Source organism: Hypanus sabinus, chromosome 29, assembly GCF_030144855.1.
Source record: "Hypanus sabinus isolate sHypSab1 chromosome 29, sHypSab1.hap1, whole genome shotgun sequence".
Classification (NCBI taxonomy): Eukaryota; Metazoa; Chordata; class Chondrichthyes; order Myliobatiformes; family Dasyatidae; genus Hypanus; species Hypanus sabinus.
The window spans coordinates 33287507-33303800 of record NC_082734.1 but is presented as its reverse complement, the minus strand read 5'-3'; the positions used below and the strand labels follow the sequence as shown (position 1 = coordinate 33303800).

At 49.3% G+C, this 16294-nt stretch overlaps 1 protein-coding gene across 2 annotated transcripts; it reads right to left on the bottom strand.

Moving 5' to 3' along the window:
- Positions 1-653: 653 nt before the first annotated feature.
- On the bottom strand, positions 654-15495 carry LOC132383216 (zinc finger protein 668-like). 2 transcript variants are annotated; one of them, XM_059954110.1, is made up of 2 exons: positions 15434-15495; positions 654-3264 (listed from the first exon to the last, which is right to left on the bottom strand). In XM_059954110.1, exon 2 carries the CDS (start codon positions 3221-3223, stop codon positions 944-946), a length of 2280 nt encoding a protein of 759 aa, XP_059810093.1. In that variant the 5' UTR covers positions 3224-3264; positions 15434-15495; the 3' UTR covers positions 654-943. The 2 variants fall into 2 exon arrangements, with proteins under 2 accessions (XP_059810093.1, XP_059810094.1); XM_059954111.1 differs by lacking the exon at positions 15434-15495 and adding an exon at positions 14604-14723.
- Between the last annotated feature and the right edge of the window lie 799 nt (positions 15496-16294).

The window sequence follows — 16294 nt, the reverse complement described above, 5'->3', positions numbered from 1 at the left end:
TCTTCATTGCCGGTCGTTCGTCTAAACCTCCAGGGACGGCACATAATGCCTTAGATGTTCTGATGCTCCAAATGCGATCTGAACAATGTCCTATAGAGCACTGTGGCACCCACAGTGGATGGTGTGTCCGGAGAGGATGGGGTTAATGAGGACAGCGTGTCCGATGCCCTGGGACACACAATCATTGAGTTCAAGGGTCAAAAATCTGGATGATGTTAGCGGAGGAACTAGCAAATAATAAACAGATGCAAATGCAAATTTATGCCTTATGTACATGGGAGTTCTTTCGGTAATATACAGCAAAGTTAGAGAAGAGTGTCAAGTGCATAAAGGTAGGTTCAACACCAATACATATCCCGATACAAACACAACGTACCTCTCCGGTTCCCGAGAGATTTACAATTCAGAGCGCCACCCTGATGTGCCCCGCTCACTGTCAGCAGCCCGCCCCACATACCAACGGCGAGGGGAGGGGGGAAGGGGTGAGGGAAATGAAGGGGAAGGGGCGGCAGGTGCGCAAAAGGAGAGAGATGAGGGGGACCGGAAGGTAAGGGTGCTGGAGGAGGAGAGGGCTCCACGGTGAGAGCGGTTTGTAAAAGACGGGGGAGGGAGAGGAGGGGAGAGATAGGGGGTACTGTGAGGAGAGAGAGAGCAGAGAGGAGACTGGGTGAGAGAGAGGGGGTACCTTGGGGAGAGAGCAGAGAGACTGGGTGAGAAAGGGGTACTGTGGGGAGAGAGAGAGCAGAGAGACTGGGTGAGAAAGGGGTACTGTGGGGAGAGAGAGAGCAGAGAGGAGACTGGGTGAGAGAGAGGGGGTACCTTGGGGAGAGAGCAGAGAGACTGGGTGAGAAAGGGGTACTGTGGGGAGAGAGCAGAGAGGCTGGAGGGACAATTGGATGAATTGATGACAGGGGGCTCCTCATCCTACACACAACCCTCAGGTTCAACACCCCTCCCCTTGAAATCCAGCCCCAGCCGGCAGCTGGACCTTCGCCTCTTCCCTCTCCACCTCCGGCCAGTGCCCCCTCTCCCCCTGTTCCTCCTCTTCTTCCTTGACCCTAGGGGAGACGATAGCCACCTCCTGCACCCCCTGCTGCGGGGTGTCCCTCTCTGCCTCCTCTTGCCCCTCTCCTCCTCTCTGCACCTCCCTCTCGGCATGGGCCCTCTGGTGTCGGCGCAGGCCTGAGCGCCTGGTGAATTCCTTGCCGCAGAGGAGGCAGGGAAAGCGCCAGAGAGCTGTGGTGGTAGAGGGGGAAGAGGCAGAGGGCAGGGGGGCTGGTGTCCCGTCCGAGGAGGGTGGGGGTGGGGGGTGCTCCCGTTGGTGGCGGCGGAGAGCGGCCCGGCCTTCCAGCACAGCGGGGCAAATGGGGCAGGGCTCCTGGGCATGGGAGCGCAGGTGCTTACGCAGGCCCGAGGAGACTCCGAAAGCCTTGTCACAGCGGCCACAGCGGTAGGGCCTCTCGCCGGTGTGGGTGCGCCGGTGCTTGGTCAGGCCAGCCCGCTCAGCGAAGGCTTTGCCGCAGTCGGGGCAGGCGTGGGGCCGTAGGCCGCTGTGGGCCAGCCGGTGCCGCTTCAGGTCCCAGGAGGCCGCGAAGGCCTTGCCGCAGTCGGGACAGGGATGCGGCCGCTCGCCGGTATGGACGCGGCGGTGCAGGGCTAGGTCGGCAGGCTGGCGGAAGCGCTTCGGGCAACGGTCGCAGGCGTGGGGCCTCAGTCCGGCGTGGGCCCGCTGGTGGCGCCGGAAGGAGGAGGGATCGGCGAAGAGGCGGCCGCAGGCGGGGCAGAGGAAAGGCCTCTCACCGGAGTGGGTGCGGCGATGGTTACGCCAGGAGGAGCGCTGGGTGAAGGACTTGCCGCAGTCGGCGCAGCGGTGGGGTTTGTCGGCGGCGTGAATGCGTTGGTGACAGGTAAGTGAGGAGAGGCGGCCGAAGGCCTTGCCGCAGGCGGCGCAGAGGAAGGGCCGCTCACCCGTGTGCCGGCGCTGGTGATTGCGCAAGTCCTTGAGCTCGGCGTAGCGCTGGCCGCAGGCAGGGCAGACGTGGGGCCTCAGGCCAGCGTGGGCCCGCCGGTGCTTGCGACACACGGACGGGTCAGCGAAGGCCTTGCCGCAATCGGGACAGGCATAGGGCCGCTCGCCGGTGTGCAGGCGCTCGTGAACCCGCAGCTTGGCCGGGCTAGCGCAGGCTTTGCCGCAGTGGGCGCAGAGGCAGGCCCGGCCGGGACCGGGACCGTGGGCCTGGGCAGCGTGCACCCGGAGGCAAACAGGCCGAGCAAACGCCTTGCCACACTCGCCGCAGATGAAGGGCTTCTCACCCGTGTGCGAGCGACCGTGGGCCCGCAGCTCTGACGCAGTCCGGTACGCCTTGGGGCACAGTGGGCAGGGGAAACGGCGAACTGTCCTGTCAGGACCAACAACCATCCTGTTGCCCCCAGCAAAAGACTCGTCACCTATCTCATCACTCCTGGCGACAGTTTCGTCACCCCCGGCGACTGGCTCGTCACCAATGGCAGCCATCCCATCAACCCCAGTGACCAGCCTGTCGGCCCCTACCACCATCCTGGTGCCCATGGCGACCATCTTGCTGCCCATTTCGGCCACTTCATCACCCCCGGCTAGGCAGGCGGCCACCCTGTCACCCATGGCCACCATCTTGTTGCCCATGGCCACCATCTTGAGGCCCATTGCAGCCATCTCCTCGCCCCCGGCAACTGCTGCCACACCCTCAGTCCCAGCATCGAAAGAGACACTGGCGATCGTGTCACTCATGGTGAGAGTCTCATCACCCCCAATGACGGTCCTGTTACCCACAGCAGTTAGCTTGTCGCTCACAATGACCGTCCAGTTTTCACTCGCCGGGCCCTCGCTAGTGGCCTCTGCTGGGGAGCTCAGCGCAGCCACCTTCCTGGGTCGGCCCCTGGAGGCTCGCTTTGCGACTGCCGGTCCTCTTTCCGCACTGCGCTCGAAGGCAGCTGGCTCGCCATTTCCCCTGTCATTTTCCTCAGCCTCTGTCTTGACGATTACTGTGGCGTTTCCCTCAGCTTTTCCCTTGATGCCGCGCTTGGCCGGGGGTCCCGGGGGCCGGTGGGCGCTGCGTGTGTGTGAACGGAGACGGGCCAGCGAGGAGGAGATCTCACCACACTCGGGGCAGGCATAGGGGCCGCGCCTCCGGTTCCTCCTCCCGGGCTCCTGGCTTGCAGCAGCCTCCTGCCCATCCAAGGCCATCGGTTTGGCTGGTGGGGGGAGGGACGGGGGCGACGGGAAACCTGCAGGGGGTTGGAAGGAGAAAGGTCAGCACGGGGAGTGAGGATTGGGGGGGGGGGAAGAGTGGGGGGAGAAGCCAAGCGTGGCAGGGGAGGGAGTGCGTGGCAAGGTAGGTAAGATGGGGAATGGGAATAGACTGGGGGGGGGGGGAGATGGGTAGGAGGGGGAAACAGGGAGGAGGGATTGGGCAGGTGGGTTGAGGTGAAGGGAGTAAGGGGCAAGGGAAGGGCCTGAGCTTTGTAGGGGATGGGGACAGGGCGATGGGACATGAAGGGGTGTAGGGAGTCGGGGCGGAGTGGCGAGGGAGACTGAGAGGAGGAGTAGACAGACACAAGGAGGGACAACAGACAGGGGGAGGGGAGGGAGAGGGAACAGGCAGACTAACAAGAATGTGAACAATTCGCTTCTCTCGCGATATCCCCAGCATCACATCGTGACAATGTGTGCATGCACTCACACTCAGACACATCACCGACAGATGTACTGTCCCAACCGGCTGTACAGCAATCACACTGGAATGCTAGAAGTACACTGCAGAGAGCAGTGTACTTAGCCCAATATATCACGAGCACATCTCTCCCCACCGTCAGCTCAGCATACCGTGCAAATCAGCTTCTCCTCCACGGACTCTGTCCTAAAGTAGCCAGCATAACTTGGGGCACTATACACCACGCCGCTGACTGTAAGGAGTTTGCACAGGATGTAGCTTGCACAGTTTACATGGTAATGGAGGATCCCCATTACCATGTTGGTTTCCTCCTACTGTTCAAAGACGCAGGATAAACTGTCCTAGGATTAAATCAGGGGGTGCTGGGTAGCATGGCCTATTCCATGCTATTTCTCAATAAGTAAATAATCAAAGACCCCACCCACCTTAGATACCCTCCCTTTCCCACTCTTGCTTTGGGCAGAATAGTGAATAGCCTGATACCACGTTCAGACCCTATGAAAAGTATCCCCCCCCACCCCCCCGAAGTTACCATGTTTTATTGTTTTGTAATATTTAATGACAGTGGACTTAATATGGCTTTTTTGACACTGATCAACAAAAAAAATACACTTTCGTGTCAAAGTGAAAACAAATCTCTACAAAGTGATCTAAATTAATTACAAATATAACACAAAATAATTGATTGTGTAAGAATTCATCCCCTGTAATATGACACACTAAATCTTAACTGGTGATGCCAATTGGTTTTAGAAATCACACAATTAGTTAAATAGAGATGTTTTTGGAGACCTATGTGCAGTCAAGGTGTTTCAAATGATTGTTGTAAAAATACATCTGTATCTGGAAGGCCCAGCTTCGGTGAGTCAGTACCCTGGCAAAAACTACACCATGAGGACAAATGAACACTCCAAGCAACTCCGCAAAAAGGTTATTGAAAAGCACAAGTCAGGAGAGGGATATAAAAAAATTTCCTAGTCACTGAAAATCCCTTGGAGTACAGTTAAGTCAATCACCAAGAAATGGAAAGAATATGGTACAGCTGTAAATCTGCCAAGAGCAGGCTGTCCCCCAAAACTGAGAGATTGAGCGAGAAGGGGACTAATGAGGGAGGCCACCGAGAGACCCAAGACAACTCCGGTGGAGTTACAAGCTTCAGTGGTTGAGAAGGGAGAGACTACACACAACAGAAGGCATGTGGGAGACTCTTGAAGTCAGCTGGAAACCAAAACTAAGTTTTTTTGGCCGTCAGAGTAGATGCTATATTTGGCACATCATCAAAAACACACCATCTATACTGTGAAACATGGTGGTGGCTGCAGCAGACCCTGGAGGGCTTGTGACGGTGGAGGGTAAAACGAATGCAGCAAAATACAGGGAAATCCTGGAGGAAAGCCTGATGCAGTCTGCAAGAGAACTGCAACTTGGGAGAAGAACAACGCACACAAAATACTGTTGGAACACAGCAGGCCAGGCAGCATCTACAGGAAGAAGCACCGTCGACGTTTCGGGCCGAGACCCTTCATCAGGAGAAGACCTGTTTTCCAGCAAAACAATGACCTCAAGCATAAAGCCAACACTACACAAGAATGGCTTAAAAATAACCATGTCCTGGAGGCACCAAATCAGAGTCCACACCTCAATCCAAATGAAATTTTGTGGCTGGACTTGAAAAGGCCCATACCCTCACAATCCCCATGTAATCTGACAGAGCTGCAGAGCTTAAGCAGTTTTATGAAGAAGAATGGGGGAAAATTGGAGTGTCCAGACGTGCAAAGCTCAGAAACCTACCCACACAGACTCAAGGCTGTAATCGCTGCCAAAGGTACATCTACTAAATACTGACTTGAAGGCGATGAATACTTATCCAAGTGTTTCATATCTGTAATTAATTTAGACCACTTTGTAGAGATCTGTTTTCACTTTGTCACAAAAGTCTTTTTCTGCTGATCAATGTCACAAAAATGCCTAATTAAATTCACTGTGATTCAATGTTGTAAAACAATAAAACATGAACATTTTCAAGAGGGGTGAACACTTTTTATGGGCGCTGTAACTCCAGGCACAAGGACATCTCCCATCCCACTGTTATCAGACTCTTAAACTGACGTTGCGTACAATAAGATGGACTTTTGGCCTCAGAATCTAACTCGTTATAATCTTCCACTTTTATCGTTTACATTCACTGTATGTACCTTTTGGTATCTTTTACATTCTGCATTATTTTCCCTTGTTCTACCTCAATACACTGTGATCTGTATGACAGTGTGCAAGACAAGTTTTCACTGTATCATGGTACTTGTGACAGAAATAAACCAATACCACTGTCTGAGTCCAGGTCACACTGCAGGGAGCAGGCTCTTCAACCCAACACAACTGTGCTGACCAGGAGTCCCAAACTGGTACCATTTGCCTGTGAGAAGGGATTGGTTGTCATGACCCTGGGAACGAAAGGGTTAACGTATGAGGAAGAATGAGGGGGAACCTTACTGAAACACACCGTGTATTGACCTAGGTAGAACTGACATACAGAGGGTGTTTCCTTGGGCTCCAGCTACAGAATAGAAGGACGTCCCTTTAGAACACCACAGACTGCTGGGAGTCATTGCATTGTGCGTACTGGGGACAAGATTTGAAAAGGGCAGTGCTACCATTTGAGACATTCTGCAGGTCGCAGATCCTGGGTTAATTAGGCACATGGCAAAGGACAATAAAAGTTAAGTTTAGTGGAGCGGCCATTGTGTGAGTGGGCCAGTGTTAAAGCTTTGGCAAGAAGACGCAGAGGCTCTAGGTAGATTGTCCAGGTAGCTTTCTTTCTTTCTTTCTTATTGTACAGTGAGAACAGTAGGGACGCCAGGCAGGATAATTCAATGCTCCTCTTATGGGATGTGCGAAGGCAGAGACCTTCAGTGCTCCGATGACTATACCTGCAAGAAGTGCATTCACTGTAGTTTCTTATACACCGTGTAAGGGTACTGAAGCATGAATTTCAGATCATTCGGGAGGCTGTGGGCTTGATTAACAAATGATACAGGAAGTAATTGCACACCTAAGATGCACGACCATGGGTGACCATCAGAAGGGGTAAAGGGGATTGGCAGTCAGTGCGGGGTAACCCCGTGCCGTTCCCCTCAATAACAAGTATATCACTTTGGATACTGATGGGGAGTTGACCTAGCGGAGGAAAGCCTCAGTGGTCAAGTTCCTGGCACTTAGTCAGGAGATCCATTGATTAGGGGAACAGAAAGGAAGTTCTGTGGAAAAGAACAAGATTCCTGGATGGTATGTTGTTTTCCATGTGCCAGGGTCATCTCAGATTGAGTCCACAGCATTCTTGAGCACCCAGAGGTCATGGTCCAGGTCAGTACCAATGACATGGGCAGGAAGGGTGATGAGGTTCTGCAGTGAGTTCAGGGAGTGAAATGCTAAGTTAAAAGGCAGGAGTTCCAGGGTTGTGATCTTAGAAATGTTACCTGTGTTACATGCAAGAGAGGCTAGAAGTGGGAAGATCATACAGTTTAACACATGGCTAAGAAGTTGATGCAGGAGGGAGGGCTTCAGATTTTTGGATCACTAGGCTCTCTTCCAGGGAAGACGGGACCTGTAGAGACGGGGTGGCTTGCAAATGAGCTGGAGAGGGACTAATACCTAATAGCTTAGTGCTGCATGGACAGGGAGGGTTAAACTAGAGTTGCAGGGGGATGGGAAATCAGGGCAGGGCAAATAGTGAGATTGTAGGGAGAGATGTTAAGCCTACATACGAAGACAGGAGTGGATAGGTTGAGCACAGTGGGAATAATGTTCTGAGCTGTCTAGTTCAGTGCAATGAGTATTATAGAAAAGGCAAATGAGCTTAGGGCATTGGTTAGCACATGGAATTATGACATTATAGCCATTATTAAGACTTGGTTGCAGGGGGGCCAGGACTGGCAGATCAACGTTCCATTGTTTTAGACATGATCAAGTGGGAGGAATTAAAGGGGCAGAGGTGGTGTTCTTTATCAGGCAGCCATTACTTGTCATGGTAGTGCTCAGTTAGGACAGACTGCAGAGCTCATCTAGTGTGGCGATATAGGTGGAACTGAGGAATAAGAAAGGTATGACCACGTTAATGGGATTATATTACAGACCAACAGTCTGTAGGATTTAGAGGAACAAATTTGGAGAGAGATCGCGACTGTTGTAAGAAACAGAAGGTTGTGATAGTAGGTAATTTTAACATTCCACATATTGTCTGGGACTCCCATACTATAACAGGACTAGATAGGAAAGAGTTTGTCAAATGTGTTCAGGAAAGTTTTCTTAATCAATATAAAAGAGGTCCTAATGAGCGAAAGTGCAATACTGAATCTCCTAGTTGAAAACAAGACGGGTCAAGTGACAGATCTCTGGATCCAGTGATCTTAATTCCATTAGATAATTAAGGAAAAGGATAGGTCTGGGTCCATGAGTTGAGATTCTAAATTGGAGAAAGGCTAATTTTAATGGTTTCAGAAAGAATCTGGCAAGTGTAGATTGGGATGGTTTGTCTTTTGGCAAAAGTATGCTTGACAAGTGGAACACCCTCAAAAGAGAAATTTTGAGAGTACAGAGTTTGTATCTAAACTAACATGTTTAGGGAACCCTGGTTCCTGAGAGATATTAAGTCCTGGTTAAGGAGGAGGTGCATAGCAGGTACAGGCAAGTAGGAACAAATGAAGTGCTTGAGGAGTATAAGAAATGCAAGTAAACACCCAAGAGGGAAACACAAACTAAATGCTGGAGGAACTCAGCAGCAGTGATGAGAAAAAAGTACAGTTGACATTTGGGCTGAAACCTTTCAGCAGGATTCAGAAGGTGCTCCTAAGAGGGAAATCAGAAGAGCAAAAAGCAGGCATGAGGCTCCTCTAGCAGACGAGGTGAAGGAGAATCCTAAGGGCTTCTACACACATATTAACAGCAAAAGGGTAGAAAGGGACAAAATTGGTCCTCTAGAAGACCAGCGTGGTCACTTATGGATGGAATCAAAAGAGATGGGAAAGATCTTAAGTGATTTTTGCATCAGTATTTACTCAGTAGATGGACACAAATTCTATGGAAGTGAAGCGAAAGAGCTGTGAAGTCATAGACCGCATACAGTTTGCGGAGGAGTAAGTGTTTGCTGTCCCCAGGGCCTGAAAAGGTGTTCCCTTGGACCTTTGGGAGGCTAATGCAGAAACAGCAGGGGCCCAAGCAGAGGTATTTAGAAAGTCCTTAGCCACAGGTGAGGTGCCAGACGATTGAAGGATAGTTAATGTTGTTCTGTTGTTTAAGAAAGGCTCTAAGAATAAGCTGGGAAATTATAGGCCGGTGAGCCCGGGAGGACATTCTAAAGGAAGATAGACAATATTTGAATAGACAGGGACTGATTATGGATAGTCAGCATGGTTTTGTACCAGGTAGGTCAAGTCAAACTAATTTTATAGAGCTTTTTTGAGGAGGCTACCCTGTAAGTTGATGAAGGAAAGGCAATGGATGTTGTCTATTGTCTACGTGGACTTTAGTAAGGCCTTTGACAAGGTGCTGCAAGGGAGCTTAGTCAAGGAGGTACAGTCACTTGTAAATTATATTCAACATTGGCTTTGGGGAGAAGCCAGAGATTGGTATTGGATAGTTGCCTCTGTGACTAGAGGTGTGCTGCATGGATTGATGCTGGGTCCATTGTTCGTCATCTACATCAACAATCTGATACCAAGATTGGGGGTGCAATGGACAGCGAGGAAGGGCATCAAAACTTGCAGCAGGATCTGGACCAGCTGGAAAATTGGCCTGAAAAATGGCAGATGAAATTGCATGCAGAGTTTGAGGCGTTGCACTTTGGGAGGACTTGAGATGTTTAAGGGAATTTCTTTACTCAGAGGGTAGTGAGAGTGTGAAAAGAGCTGCCAGTGCCGTCAGGTTCAACATTTCAGAAAAGTTTGGATAAGTATATGGCTGGGAGGGTTATGAAAGGCTATGGTCCAGTGCAGGTCGATAGGACTAATGGATTAATGGTTTGCAAAGACTAGATGGGCCAAAGAGCCTGTTTCTGTGCGGTGCTGTTTCTAAGACAGTACGACTCAAATGGAGATGAGGAGGAATTCCCTTAGTCAGAGGGTGGTGAATCTGTGGAATTCATTGCCACTGACGGCTCTGGAGGACAATCATTGGGTATATTTAAAGTGGAGTTTGATAGGTTGATTAGTCAGGGTGTCAAAGGTTACAGGGAGACAGCAGGGAAAAAAGCAATTGAGAGTAAAAATAAATCAGGCAGAGGAGACTTGATGGACCGAACGGCCTAATTCTGCTCCTATGCCTTCTGGTCAACAGTTCAGCACATCATGGTGGACCGAGGGACCTTGTGCTATACTGTAACGTCTTCACCCCCTTCTCAAAACCTGTAGAGATGCCAAGAGAAAAACTGGAGTCCCAGACTAACCACATAACCCGGAAAGGTGTGCTGTTACATATTACAGAGCAATGTTGGGCAGTGCAGCTGCCTGATGAGTTTAAATGCATTCTGTGCTCCTCAGTGAGATGACATAGCCAGGTCATGTGCCTAAACATCCCTAATGTCATCATCCCCAGTAGCTATTGGAGTATAAAAGTTGCATTGTTTGCTGTGTAATCAAAACTATGTAGTCAGCTTTGAGCTTGCTATTTGCTATGCATGTATCCAATTTAGTATGCAGAAGATAATGGTGTGTTAATGAGAGGTAGCTAAAGAGATGTAGATTAGAACATGATTAAGTCAATGGGTAGAAACAATAGTGGTGGATGTACGTGTGATACGCAACTATAGACCGATTGGATACACTAATGCAACTAAACCAGGAGATTGCTGTAAAAAATGCTATGTCCAAGGATCGGTGGGCAATCAGCAACTAGCTCAATGACTGTCTCAGCTTTGATTTGTAAATTAAAGTTTAACACTTCTTGAAGAATCTTCTGAGTTTCCTGGTCATTTGTGGGGCTCAAGAGACCACGACATAGAACTGGTCCATGCAGTCACAGCTCTAAATATTTAAAAAACTACCTCTGACATCCTCTGTTTTCCTCCAACACTTTAAAATTATGCCCTCTTGTATTAGCCATTGCCACCCTGTAGAAAAAGGCACTGGCTATGCACTCTACCTACGCCTCATATCAGCTTACACACTTCTATCAGGTTACCTCTCAGCCTCCTTCGCTTTCAAGAGAAAAAGCCCCAGCTCACTCAGTCAGCATTGCATATGTTCCGAGAGTGAAGAGGGGCAGTTGGTATACAAAGAGGTGCAATGTGTACCGAGACTGTCAGTAAGGACAGGCAGCCAGTGGGATGGGTTGAAGTGTGTCTTTAAACTAAATAGTACGATCAACAGTTTGGAAAATTGAGGATACGGTGAAATGGAAGGAGAGTGCAGGAGAGGTTACAAAGTCTCCAGAATGGAAAACCAACAAGTTCAGAAATGCATAAGAATTAAACTTTTGGTAACATGGTGGCAAATTTTTTAAAAAAGTGATGAACACAGAACTGAAGATGTAATATTTGAGTGTACACAGTATACAGAATAAAGCAGATGATCCTGTAGCGCAGTCAGAGTTCGGCAGGTACAACATTGTGGCATTTCTGAGTCATAACTGAAAGGAGAGCATACTTGGGAACTTAACATCCACATTGTACTGAAAGGCAGGTAGCTGGGGGGGGGCGGGTGGCTCTGTTGGTAAAAAAAAGTCAAATCCTTAGAAAAGATGACATAGGATCAGAAGATGTAGAATCCTTGTGAAGAGTTAAAAAAAAACTGCAGGGGTAAACAGACCTTTATGGGAGTTAGATACAGGCATCCCAACAGTAGCCAGGATCTGGGGTACAAATAACAACAGAAGATAGAAAAGGCAGGTAAAACGGGCAAATTTGTGATAGCCATGGGGATTTCAATATGTAGGTAGATTGGAAAAATCAGGTTGGTGCTGGATCCCAAGAGAAGAAATTTGTGGAATGCCTACAACAGAGCAGCTTGTGGCTGAGTCTAGCAGGGATCAGCTATTCTCATTCAGGTGTTGTGAACCAGATTTGATTCAGGAGCTTAAGGTAAAGAAACCTTTAGGAGACAGTGATAAAAATATGATAGAAATCTCCCTGCAGCTTGAGAGAGAGAAGCTAAAGTCAGATGCATTAGTGTTATAGTGGAGGAAATGGAGTTAGAGGCATGAGAGAGGAGCTGGTCAAAGTTGATTAGAAGGGGACACTATCAGAGATGACAGAACAGCAATGGCTGGAGTTTCTGACAACAATTCTGGGAAGGAGCAGGACAGAATCATTCTGAAGATGAACTAGTATTCTAAAGGGAGGATGAGGCAACCACAGCTGACAAGGGAGGTCAAAGACAGAATTAAAGTAAAAGAGAGGGTATATAATGTACCAAAAATTAGCGGGAAGCTTTTAAAAATCAATAGAAGGCAACAAAAAATGCAATGAGATAAAAGATTAAATATGAAGGCAAACTAACCAATAATATAAAAGAGGACACCAAAATATTTTTCAGATTCATAAAGAGTAAAAGGGAGGTGAGAGTGGATACTGGGCAGTTATGGTGGCAGGAGGATGGGGTGAGGGAAGATGTCTGGGAAATACGGAGATGCAGGTGAAGGCAGAGGAAGAGAAACCTGATCCTTTGAAGAAAGATATTCAAGAATGGTAAGCTTCATCCTGAGAACAGATACGGCAGAGAGGAAGAATTGAGAAAAGGGAGTAGCACTTATACAAGTAACAGGGTGGGAAGAGGTACAGTCAAGGTAACTATGTGAGTCAGTTGGTTTATAAAAGACATCAGTAGACAGACTACAGAGAGGTAGGGATAGGGGAGTCAGGTGTCGGAGATGGTCCAAGTAAATCTGAGGGGAGGGTGGATGTTGGAGGCAAAGTTGATGAAATTGATGAGCTTGGCATGGGCACATAAAGCAGCACCAATGCAGTTGTCAATGTAGCGGACTGGGCAGCATTACCCGTCCATCGAGTATAGGAGTTGGGAGTATAGGAGTTGTATAAATTGTTGGTGAGGCCACACTTGGAGAAGTGTGTACTGTTTTGCTCTTACAGGAAACACAGAGCTGAACTGGAAAGAGGGCACACAAGATATAGGAGGATGTTGTGAGGTCTAGAGATCATGAGTTATGGGGAGGATGGTCAGACTAAGAGTGTAGGAGGATGACAGACAACCTTACAGAAGTGTTTAAAGTTAGAAGAGGCACAGCTAAGATGAATGGTAATAGTCTTTTCCTCAGAGTAGGGGATTCCAAAACTCCAGTGCATGGATTTAGAGTGAAAGGGAAAAAATTCAAAAGGAACCTGCAGGGCAAACTTTTCATGCAGGGGGTGTAGAGTATATATGAGGGGAAGTACTCAAGGCAGGTACAATAGGGTAATTTATGAAATACTTGGATGGGTGGGGCCTGAACACACAAAATTGTGACTGAGTGGTTAGCAGGGACTGGTTGGGCCAAAGGGCATATATCCATGCCGTGTTGTTCTATGTCTCTTAAGAAACTGCAGAGAGTTGTGGACACAACTGTCCATCACATGAAGCAACCTGCCCTCCATTAACTCCATCTACTATTAAAACTGGCTTGGTAAAGCAGCTGGCATAATGAAGGGCCTCTCCCACCTCTCGGGCAGAAGGTACAAAAGCCTGAAAGCAAGTACCACAGCTTCTACTCTGCTGTTATCAGACTCCTCAGATGCTGAACATAAACATTTGATCTTCCAATCACCTCGTTGTAACCTGCACTCTCTCTGTCGCGGTAACACGAGATGTGAATTCTGTTTTGCTTCAGTCATGGAAACAGGCCCTTCATCCCACCATCTATACTGACCACTTGTACGTGACCAAGGGATCTTTGCTCTGGCAGGACCCTGGTCTCAATCATTACAGCGTGGTTATTCTGTTTGAGGCTCCTTGTAAAGTTTGTCTGTTTGGTTAATGCCGTCCAAGTACTGGATTGGAGATCTGTCCGTGCGGGTGGGAGGGACCCACTCTCATGTTGCTCTGCTGTTACTGTTGCATTTAACTTGCTCCCTGGCCAAGTACTGAAATCAGCCTGTCCTGGGGTTGGAGGTCTGTCTGTCCATGTGGGTGTCAGTGGGTGGGAAAGGGGTTTGCTTTGCTGCTGGTTGCATGTTGGTTCTGGTGAACATTGTGGGCATGCTACGTTGGCACTAGAATGTGTGGTGACTCTTGTGGGCTGCCCCCAACACATCTTTGGGTGTGTCAGTTGTGAATATAAACAGTGCATTTCACTGGATGCTTCTGTACATTCAATTAATAAATGTCAATTTGAAATTGGCACTAATTCCATGATAATGTCCATCATCACCCACACACTTTTCCTATCCCCTCCTGGAGCTGCTCACCAACCTCTCGTATCTGGTTCCATTACCACTGTCTGTACCACACCCCAGAACCTGCACCTCATCTCTCAACAACTGACTCCTTCTGTCATCTCTTCCCTCACCCTTTCTCTCCTTCCTTCCCAACATGTCTCAAACTCCACTCTGCCCCCCTCGAGCAAATTCCTTTGGCCCACCGCCCTTTACTCCAGCTAGGCCACTACCTCAACATGGAAGGGGCTGCCTGGATGGCCGGCAGACAGAAGTTTTCCACAGGACAATGAAAAATCAGTGATGGAAGCTTCCTGTCCCAGAGTGACACCCTGTCACTGTGTGCACACACCCACACTACCCATTCTCGCCACACTTTCATAGAAATCCCCCTTAACAAACACTGACCCCTACACAACACAGGTTCACTCACTTCACTTCTCTCTCACCCATCTGTTCACCATTCCTCCATTCTGCACATCTCACACCCCATCCTTCATTCCCACCCCACTCCCCTCAATCCCCCACCCCAAAATTACCTTCCTTTCATTTCCACTCCCTATTCCTTTCCCTTCTGCTCTCCCCTTGTTCTCTTCCCCATCAGGTCCCACCCCTACAATCCCTCATTCATTCCGTCTCCAACCTCCTTCACTGTATGCACCTGCCCACCTTCCTTCCCCTCCCTCCCACTCACATACACCCCATACCCCTCCTTCATCACCTCCACTACTTCCACATGTCCATCACTCCCGCCTCTCCCTCCCCTGCCTCTTTCCCCTTGCCCCTCCCATCCTCCACCCCTTCATACCTCCGTCTCCTTCCACACCCTCCCTCCACCCACCCACCCCACTCTCCCTCCCCCACTCCTCAGCCTCCTCCCCAAACCATTCTTCCTTCACATTCCTCCCCTCCCCTCCTTCCCCTGAACTCCTCACTCTTCCCTCACCCCTCCCTTTCCTTCCCAACTCCTTTCCCTCCCCCACTCTTCCTCCCTCTACCCCCACCTACTCCCTTTCCTCCTCTCCCCTCCCTCACCCCACCCACACTACCCTCCTCACCCTCTATTTTCCTTCATTTCTCTCTCCTGTCGACCCATCCATCCCCTTTCCGCTCCTTCTCTCCACTCTCTACCCAACTCCTACCTCACCCCACTCCCTCATAACACTTCCCCTCCCATCACCTCCTTGTATAATCCTCTCCCTCCCCGTCCTCTCTCTCCCTCCTTCCTTCCGCTTTCATTTCTCCAACCCCCCCCTCCACCGCCGTTCTTCATTTCCTCCCCACTTTACCTCCGTCCCCTCTTTATCCACCCCTCCCCTACTTCCCTCTACTCCACTCCCTGCCCCCTCCCTTCCTCCCCCTCACTCACCGCTCTCTCCCTCCACCGCCTCCTTAGCCGCAAACCGGATGTTCCCGGCAATTCATCGCCGCGGCACGAAAGTTCCACGAAGCAACGTTCCGGGGAGGAGATCATCGGCACAGAGACCCGGGGACACTATGGATTTGGGACAGAACTCTGTTTTCGGGGGTACAATCCTGTGGATTGGGGGCAAAACACTGTAGATTGGTGTAAAATTATATGGATTAGGGGTAAAACTGTGGACTGCGGTAAAGACTTTCAACTGGGATAAAACTGTGGATTGCGGTTAAAACTGTGGTTTGGGGTAAAATCCTGTGGATGGGGGTAAACCCCGGTAGATTGCGGTAAATCCCCGTGGATTTGGATAAAACTCTGTGGATTGGGGTAAAACTCAGGATTTGAGGTAAAAATCCAGTGGAATGTGTGTAAAACACTGTAGATTGAGATAAAACTGTGGTTTGGGGGGTAAAACCCTAAGGGGCAAACCGGGAAGCCTGTGGGTTAGCAGGAACCCTATAGATGGAAGAAAACTGGGAAACCCTGTAGATTGGGGGGGGGGGAAACTGTAGATTGGTGGTAAAACCATGTAGGCTTGGGGATAAAACCCAGTGGATTAACCAGGGGGTAAAACACTGTTGATTAGAGATAAAACCCTGTGTTTTAAAAAAAAACATGGATTGGGCGTAACTTTTTGTAGATTTTAGGTACAATTCTGAAGATTGATTTAAAATCCTGTGTATGGGTGTAAAATTCTGTGGATTAGTGGTATATTTGTATTTAGGGCTAAAACCATGTAGTTTTAAGATAAGACCCTGTAGTTTTGGGGTAAAATGCTGAGAATCGTGGTTAAAACCCTGTGGGTTGAGGGTA

Bases quoted from the DNA above. Each gene is read 5' to 3' on its own strand.
- LOC132383216 (XM_059954110.1), bottom strand. From the start codon at position 3,223: ATGGCCTTGGATGGGCAGGAGGCTGCTGCAAGCCAGGAGCCCGGGAGG.